Source organism: Metopolophium dirhodum, chromosome 1 (genome assembly GCF_019925205.1).
Source record: "Metopolophium dirhodum isolate CAU chromosome 1, ASM1992520v1, whole genome shotgun sequence".
Taxonomy (NCBI): Eukaryota; Metazoa; Arthropoda; class Insecta; order Hemiptera; family Aphididae; genus Metopolophium; species Metopolophium dirhodum.
The window spans coordinates 99,714,958-99,723,423 of record NC_083560.1 but is presented as its reverse complement, the minus strand read 5'-3'; the positions used below and the strand labels follow the sequence as shown (position 1 = coordinate 99,723,423).

General features: G+C 39.8%; 2 protein-coding genes across 2 annotated transcripts; both read right to left on the bottom strand.

The window, feature by feature from the left end:
* Positions 1-2,805: 2,805 nt before the first annotated feature.
* LOC132948336 (uncharacterized) lies at positions 2,806-4,371 on the bottom strand. The gene has a single exon (XM_061018762.1). It carries the CDS (start codon positions 4,369-4,371, stop codon positions 2,806-2,808), a length of 1,566 nt encoding a protein of 521 aa, XP_060874745.1.
* Positions 4,372-4,688: 317 nt separating this feature from the next.
* Positions 4,689-8,003, bottom strand: LOC132948328 (uncharacterized). Its single transcript, XM_061018754.1, has 2 exons — positions 6,950-8,003; positions 4,689-6,886 (listed from the first exon to the last, which is right to left on the bottom strand). The coding sequence occupies exons 1-2, from the start codon at positions 8,001-8,003 to the stop codon at positions 4,689-4,691; spliced, it is 3,252 nt and encodes a 1,083-aa protein (XP_060874737.1).
* Positions 8,004-8,466: the final 463 nt, after the last annotated feature.

Genomic DNA, 8,466 nt, shown 5'->3' with positions numbered 1-8,466 from the left:
GGTGAGAGCGACGGGTCACTACAGTATCGATCGGCTGCCACCGCGGAACTGAGCAACTAATATTATTTTTATTTCAATATAAAATAGCAATTCTTGGAATAGCAAGACAAGCGACTGATCCAAATGTCCATCCAAGTACACCAACTTTTGTGCTTGGGGGTGCTTATCATCGAATTTTTATTGGTTATAACTTATCATATTATGTCATAGACATGAAATTGTATCGAAATGTACCCTAGGACTGCTCGTCATAATATTATTACGCAAATTCCAGGATTACGTGGTCCTGTAAAAAATTTAGGTGATACTGCAAATTCTTCGAACATTTTGCATACAATTTTTACTGATTCTATTATAAGTGAAATTTTGAACTGGACCAATGTAAAAATTAAGTCTCCACGAAAAATATAAACATATGTCAAGTTTTACAATAAACGTGGATGAAATTGAGCTACAATCACTTTTAGGATTATTATTTTACTCTGCTGTTTTTAAGTCAAACCATGGAATCTCAGAATTTTTATTTGCTACTGATGGGACTGATCGTGAAATATTTCGTTTAGTTACGAGTCAAAAAAGATTTTTATTTTTAATTAATTGTTTACGTTTTGATGATCCGGATACAAAAGACGAAAAAAAAATATAAAATTCCACTGCTGCCATTTCCGAAATTTTTTACGAATTCATAATTAATTGTAAATTAAATTATTCATTAAGCTTATGTGCAACAATAGATGAAATGCTTATTAGCTTTCGCGGGAGGTGTAAATTTAAAATGTACATGCCAAATAAACCTGCTAAATACGGAATAAAATTAATGTGCATAACCGATTTCCGAACTCATTATTTACATAATACATTATATTTATGGTGGTCAAAATACCGATGGATTTACACTAGATCCGGCGGAAAGAAAGTTTGCAAAACCTACTCAGGCAGTTTTGAGATTGTCTAAATAAATAGAAGGAACAAATCAAAATATCACGGTAGATAATTGGTTTAGTTCCATTGAACTAGTAGAGATTTTAAAAAAAGAGGGTTAACGTATGTAGGCACATTAAAAAAAAATAATAGAGAAATACTACCGGAATCAGGTGTAAATACTCAGAAATTCTAAAAGAACGTTGAATTGAGAAAGTAAATAGAGGACTGATATCGAGAGTATAAAAGAAATATAAACAAATTTTAAGTTATGACGTACTCAAAATATTAGCAAAAAGACTAAATAAATCGGTATATTTTGATGAAAATTATAACAAACACATTAATAATAATAGGGATTATAATGACAACAAAGAACGGAGTTATAATAGGAAAATATACTTCTACAGCGATGAACGCTAGTACCAAAATAATAGACCTTATCCATCCACATCAAATAATGTATATTACAGCAATAATCGTACTCAAGAGGAAAAGAGAAAAATTATGACAGGTCTAGGGAAAGTAGTAGACACAAGAATAGGGTCCAAGTTAGGAAAAAAATCGGAGCAGCTAAATTGGAAAAACACTTATGAACTAAATAATATAACTTCTAATAAAATAAAAGGAATAGCAAAAAATAATTATACCTATATTGTTTGCGCCGGGTAGGGAACAATGATTAGCCCGTGGCCCGATCGCCGTGTACGTCGCGCGCAATACTCACACACCGACCGACCTTTGTTTTTGTGTGTATATGTGTTATAGCTCAGCTAGAATTGGTTGGGTTCGCCGCGCAAATACTAGTGAGCTATGTGGTGTGGTGATGTGTAAGTGTGTGTATATGTGAGAGTGTACTATAAGCTTAAAACTATTGGACGGAAGGTAACTATGAAATGGTAACACGGTTGCTGGTAAAATTTTGTTGTTGTATTGTACACAAATAATAATGAGTTAAGGATACAAGAATATAACAAAAATCACAGCAACATGAAGGTATAAAAATATAAGTGGTAATATTATAGCCCTTCTGGCCCAACAAAATATAATAATAGTATGTGCCAGCTATTTGAGCTATGGCTAGTATATAGATAATAAATAATATTACTCACAATTTAGGCGGAGCACGGCTGGCCAGCTGCTCCTATCCTATAAAAATGATACAGAGAATATCGAAAATACAAAATAATACACAGTAGTGCTTAGCACATACTAAAAACAATATAATTTTAAATAATATAAAAATGCGCACTTGCGCTCACAGATAATAATAAAATGCCGCGATTTGCGCTCTTATAACAGAATAATAATAAATAAATAAATAATCGACTTTGAAAAATAATATAAAGGTCCGCTATGATTTGCACACACGGTCACAATTAACAATAATAATGAGATATTATGCTTAGGTATAACAAACGCACTTTTTTGGCGATTAGCGCCCACAGAAAAAACAAAAATGTATGGCTATTTGAGCCATAAAAAGTATAAATTAATAATTACTGGCGATTCGCGCCCGTGAGCATTATAATATAATGTAACTTATTAACTTGTGGCGATTCGGGCACGTACAAGTAAGATAACTAGTCGCGTTGACCATTTGTAACGAACTGGTGGGATAGGCGGCCGTGGTAATTGCTCTCGTTCCAGCTAGACGGCGGCGGCTGGTATCTAGTCGCGCACAATCTACATATTATATAATTCACAATACACAGCTGACACAATTAAACAGAAATAAAACAATACAAATATAAACATGGAGATGAGTTGTGTGTATGTGTGTGTGTGTGTGTGTGTGTGTGATCCGGTCGGTGGTGATATCTATCACGCTATTGCCGTATTGTCGCGGCGGCGACATCCTCCCCCCGTTGAAAGTGATGGGTTTCAACTTGGATCTCGGCATCTGTTGGCAGTCGGCATAACTTTGCGACTGGTCGGCGCACTTCTGCTTGAGTTGACGTCCGTAAGGTAACCACTCTGACTATTCCATCGATACCTGGGTGTACTTGCATTATGCGTCCCAGCTTCCATTTTGTAGGTGGTGTGCAGTCTTCTTTTATAACTACTATGTCGTCTACACTCATGTTTTTTCTGGGTGTAAACCCATCGCCCTCGAACCTGGAGCTGAGGTAGATACTCTTTATGCCAGCGTTTCCAGAATATCTGCATCAATCCTTGGACATGCTTCCAGCGACGGAGATTGCTAACTATCTCACTTGGTATTTCCGGTTCAGGTGGTAGGAGCAGTGGGCCACCGATGAGGAAGTGAGCTGGTGTAAGGGCATTGGGTTCTCCTGGGTCACTACTTAGTGGTGTCATAGGCCGTGAGTTGACACATGCCTCAATCTGGCATAGCAATGTTTGCAACTCCTCCAGATTCAGCCGACTGTCCTTGATTACCCGATATAAGTGATGCTTAGTACTTTTTACAGCATTTTCCCAAAGGCCACCGAAGTGTGGTGCCGATGGTGGATTAAAATGCCATTGAACTCCTTCGTCAGCCATGTACCTTTCACTGTTTTCTAAATATGTCTTTAGCTCTTTTTGCACACCCACGAAGTTTGTTGCATTATCGCTGTAGATCTTGGTGCTTTTTCCACGTCTCGCCATAAATCTACGTAAGGCTGCAAGGAAGGCTTCGCTTGTTAAGCCTACGACGGGTTCTAAGTGTATAGCTCTTGTAGAAAAACATACAAACACCGCTATCCATGCTTTCTTTGTTGTCACGCGACGTATGCCAATTTGAATTTGTAATGGCCCTGCAAAATCTACACCAGTTACGGTAAATGGGCGCGACATTTGCACTCTTTGCCTTGGTAAAGGGGCCATAAGTGGGGGTTCAAATCTTGGTCTTGCACGAACGCAATTGACACAGCGTGTTACTGTAGAACGAGCCATTATCCTACCCCTTAAGGGCCAGTAACATTGTCTAACTTCTGCTAGTAGCATTTGCGGTCCACAGTGGAGGAGTGTTTGATGATAGTCCTCGAAAATTAGTCTTGTTATCTTATGTTTTGCTGGTAGAACAACTGGGTGTATCTGATTCTCACCAAGGTCTGCATTTTCAAGTCTTCCTCCTACCACTATTAGGCCGTCCGTTCGCAGTATTGGGCATAACCCTTTGAGTTTGCTACCTTTTGGAATTTCCTTTTGTTTAAGCATTGCTAGGAGCTCCAATGAAAACTCATCGGCTTGTGCTCGTTTGATTAATATTTTCTCTGCTGACCTTAGTTCAGATAAAACCAAATATTTAGTCGCATTGGTCCCACTTCCCTTCGTCTTTCGATATTCGACGAATCTGTTCAGCCAAGCAATTGCCCGAACAAGTTTTTTCCAACTTGAGTAATGCTGTAATAGGTCCTTGGATGAGTCAATTGAGATAAGTGCTAGTTGCACTGGCTTTATTTCCGTAATGTCTCTTCTTCGTCCGGTAAGGCTGAGATCTTCCATTGCTCTGCGTCTTGGGTCAGCCACTCTGGACCGTTCCACCAGAAATTATTTTTCAAGAGTTCTGCTGGCTTTACTCCACGAGATGCAATGTCGGCAGGATTTTCATTAGTGCGGACGTGCCTCCACTGTCTAGCCTCAGTAATTTCTAGTATCTGGTTCACCCTGTTTGCGACATATGTCTTGAGTCGTTTGTTGTGACTGTTCAACCATCCCAGTACGACGGTTGAGTCTGTCCACAACTGAATGGAGTGTGTATTGTTCCCCCATGCATCTGCTACCTTTCTTGCAAGCTCTGCTAACAGCAATGCCCCATTCAACTAAAGACGTGGTATTGTCATTGCCTTTAGCGGCGCTACACGAGTTTTGGCACACATGATCTGTGCATGATATGTTTCGTTGGTTCCTCTCGTTCTTATGTAAATGCATGCTCCGTATGCTTCTTCAGACGCGTCGCAAAAGCCATGAAACTCGATAAAATTGCAGACGGCTGGTATCACCTTTCTTGGTATGCAGATGTTCTTTAATGTCTCTAGGTCTCGCATGAATGTTTTCCATCTCTCTATAACGTCTGCAGAGAGTGGACTATCCCACTCAACCTTCAACGCCCAAATTTGCTGCATGAATATTTTTCCTTTGAGTAGCACAGGTGCTAGAAACCCGAGTGGATCAAATACTCGGTTTAGATCGGAAAGGAGAGTTCTCTTAGTACATCTTGATCTTGTTGAATCCATGGCTATGTTGAAATGGAATTCATCTTGATGTGGTCTCCACTGTAACCCAAGTGATTTCACTGTGTCACCATCCTTTATTTCCAAGGTGTATAGTGGATCAGCCTCTCCCTTGCCAAAGTGTTGTAGCACCTTAGTGGAATTTGAACACCATTTACGTAGTGGAAGTTTGGCGGAAATTAAGATAGTGTTTAGTTCTTGTTGTAATTTTATACAATCCTCTTCAGTCTCAGCTCCTGTCATCAAATCATCCATGTATATATCATTTTTGATAACTTCTGAGGCTCTTGGATATTCGTTGTGTACCAGATGAGCTAAGGTTACAAGGCATTGTGTTGCAAGAAATGACGCTGGTTTCATGCCATATGTTACAGTCGTTAGATTGAATGTTTTTAATGGTTCAGTATGTGAATCTCTCCATACAATTCGCTGCAAGTTCCAGTCCCTTTCATCGATTGCTACTTGTCGAAACATTTTTTCGATATCAGCCATCAATGTATATTGGTGCATTCTAAATCTAGCCAATATGGTGAAGACATCTGCTTGTACTGTTGGACCATGCATCAATATATCGTTTAACGATACTCCGGAAGAGCTCCTTGCTGAGGCATCAAATACAACCCTAATTTTAGTCGTTAAGCTTGACTCCTTTTGTACCGCATGGTGTGGTAAATAACAAGATCGGACCGGCGACTCAACTTCATTTTGAACTTCTTTCATGTGACCCATCTCGAGATATTCTTTCATGAACCTTGTATATTCTGTTCTTAGCTTGTCATCCCCTTGAAGCCTCCTCTCCACGCTCAAAAACCGTGTGGTTGCCATTATTAGCGTGTTACCGAGCAAGTCTGTTGAGATATTGATAGGTAATCGAACAATGAACCGACCTTCTTCATTGCGTCGCGTGTTGTTCTGGAAATGATGTAGAGCCTTGTCATCTTCCAAGAACCTCTGATTACACTTAGAGTTGTCGTAATGTATCGAATCTTCTGTCCTGTCATTGACATCCGAATCTCTCTGTAGAGTTTCTCCAATATTTAAAAGACAAGTTGCATCGATTACTCCAGTTACAATCCAACCAAATTTACTATCTTGTAGATAAAGCTTCCCTGTGATAAGTGGAATACGCTCGGTTCCTATCAAGTCGAAGAAAAGGGCACTTCCAATTAAAAGGTCAATCGATCCCGATTCACAGATTGTTGGATCTGCTAGGAACGGTACAAATTCATTAGGAATGTTCCAACCATCCCTTGGAGTTGGTATAGCAGATAAGTCATTCACTATGACAGGCAATATGTGACAGGTTATTTCGACATCAAATTTCTTGACGGAGGAACTTACGGTTACGTGTACATTTGCACCCGATTGAGTCTTGCTGGTACCAATACCGCATATTGGTAGGACGTTTGTTCTCTGTTTTAATCCTAAAACTATCGAAAGCTCCCTTGAAATAAAGTTTACTTGTGAGCCACTGTCCAGGACGGCTCGACACTTGTGATAAGAACCGTTGCTGTCCTTTACGGTGACTACTACTGTTGCTAAAAATACGTGTTCACTTGTTGCTTGAGCTGGCATGGACACTTTCTGACTGTTGCTCGGCGAGGTATCTTCCTTTGATGAGCTTGGAAGGTCGTCCTCCTTCTGTCTTGTTGATCCTGATTTCCTCTCTTGATGGAGTAGGGTGTTGTGCCTGCCCTTACATGTTTGACAACTATATTTTGATTTACAATAATCCTTTGAGTGGTACGGTGACAGACAGTTGAAGCAGAGTTTTGCATCTCTTACCACTGTCAATCGACTGTTGACGTCTAACTCCTTGAATGAGTCGCAGAAAAATAACTAATGTTTACCCGAGCAGAGAGTACACTTATTTTCGCGGTCATTTTTGTTGGTTAATAGTGTCAATTTTGGAGAGTTGTTATTGCTCTTGTATCTTTTTGACCTCTGACGAGGTACAGAGTTAGTGTCGGTTCCCTCCCGTTTGGAACAAAATTGGTAGGAGGTTTCCATTGCCACACAGCGGCCTGCAAGAAATTCTTCTAGATCTACATACCTTGGGAGCTGTGTATTCCTCTGATGTAGTTGCCATCCATGTAACGTGTCCTTGTCTAACCTCATGCTAATGATAGTTATTAGCCAGGCATCCCATTTGTCCACAGGTTGATCTAATGCCTTAAGAGCTGCAATATGCGTGCATACATGTGAATGTAGTTGCTGAAGCTCGGTTGCGGTTGCATTTTCTACGTGGGGAGATTCTAATAATGATTTGATGTGAGACTGTATGGTTAGGCTCTTATTGTCATATCTTTGCTTAAGCCGTTCAATCACCACATAATAGTTGGCATCCGTCATGGGGACCGCTTTGATTAGATCTAGAGCTGCACCAGTAAGATATGATCTAAGGTAGTAAAATTTATGAGCCGATGTAAAACTATTTTCCTCGTGTATCACAGATCGGAAAGAGTCGAAAAAAGGTTCCCAATCCTGAATGTTCCCGCTGAACTCCGGAATTTTTATTGGTGGTAATTGTATTCGTGACTGGTTTGTTGACGTATTCGAGTTATGTGAAGTATCATGACCTGAAGCATTATGACGCCTTTCGTTAGTTATAGTTTCCTGGATTTTAGAGCGTGCGGCAAAATAGTTTTTTTCAAACTCTTCTCTTTCCTTCTCTTCCTCAAGCGGATCCTCAGTATTGAGTAGTTCTATCTCTGATTGTACATCGTCGAATTTTCTATTTATTTGAGGTAACTCTTCTTGCCTAAATTCTAACAGTGACAAGGCCTCAGTCCTTGGATCGAAGCTATTGATAAATTTCAACGTACGGGTGAGTGCACCCTTGACCACACCACGTTTACGTCTGAGTTCAGACAACACCTTCAGCGTCTCTGCGTCTAAAACCATTGCTATATTATGACTAAATTTATATTACAGAAGTACTGCCAGCTCGATCCTAAATCAAGTGTGTCGTAAAAAACAAGAAGCGGATCTATAATAAAAATAATAAGTTTCGCTAAGTGCAATATTACGTAGCTACAACACCATGACAATAAAATTCAATTTTAGTTATATTGCATTGAATTTTATGCACTACGTATGTTATGAGCTGCGATAATAGTAATAATAGTATAATAATCGCGATACGTAATTAACGCGATCACGTCGAGGTCACCAAAATGTTTGCGCCGGGTAGGGAACAATGATTAGGCCGTGGCCCGATCGCCGTGTACGTCGCGCGCAATACTCACACACCGACCGACCTTTGTTTTTGTGTGTTTATGTGTTATAGCTCAGCTAGAATTGGTTGGGTTCGCCGCGCAAATACTAGTGAGCTATGTGGTGTGGTGATGTGTAAGTGTGTGTATAT

What these genes read in the sequence shown, in the direction of transcription:
- LOC132948336 (XM_061018762.1), bottom strand. Translation starts at nt 4,371, where the DNA reads ATGGAAGATCTCAGCCTTACCGGACGAAGAAGAGACATTACGGAAATA.
- LOC132948328 (XM_061018754.1), bottom strand. Translation starts at nt 8,003, where the DNA reads ATGGTTTTAGACGCAGAGACGCTGAAGGTGTTGTCTGAACTCAGACGT. An exon ending in TAAGTGTACTCTCTGCTCGG is followed by an intron (nt 6,887 to 6,949) that starts GTAAACATTAGT and finishes GTCGATTGACAG; the next exon opens with TGGTAAGAGATGCAAAACTC.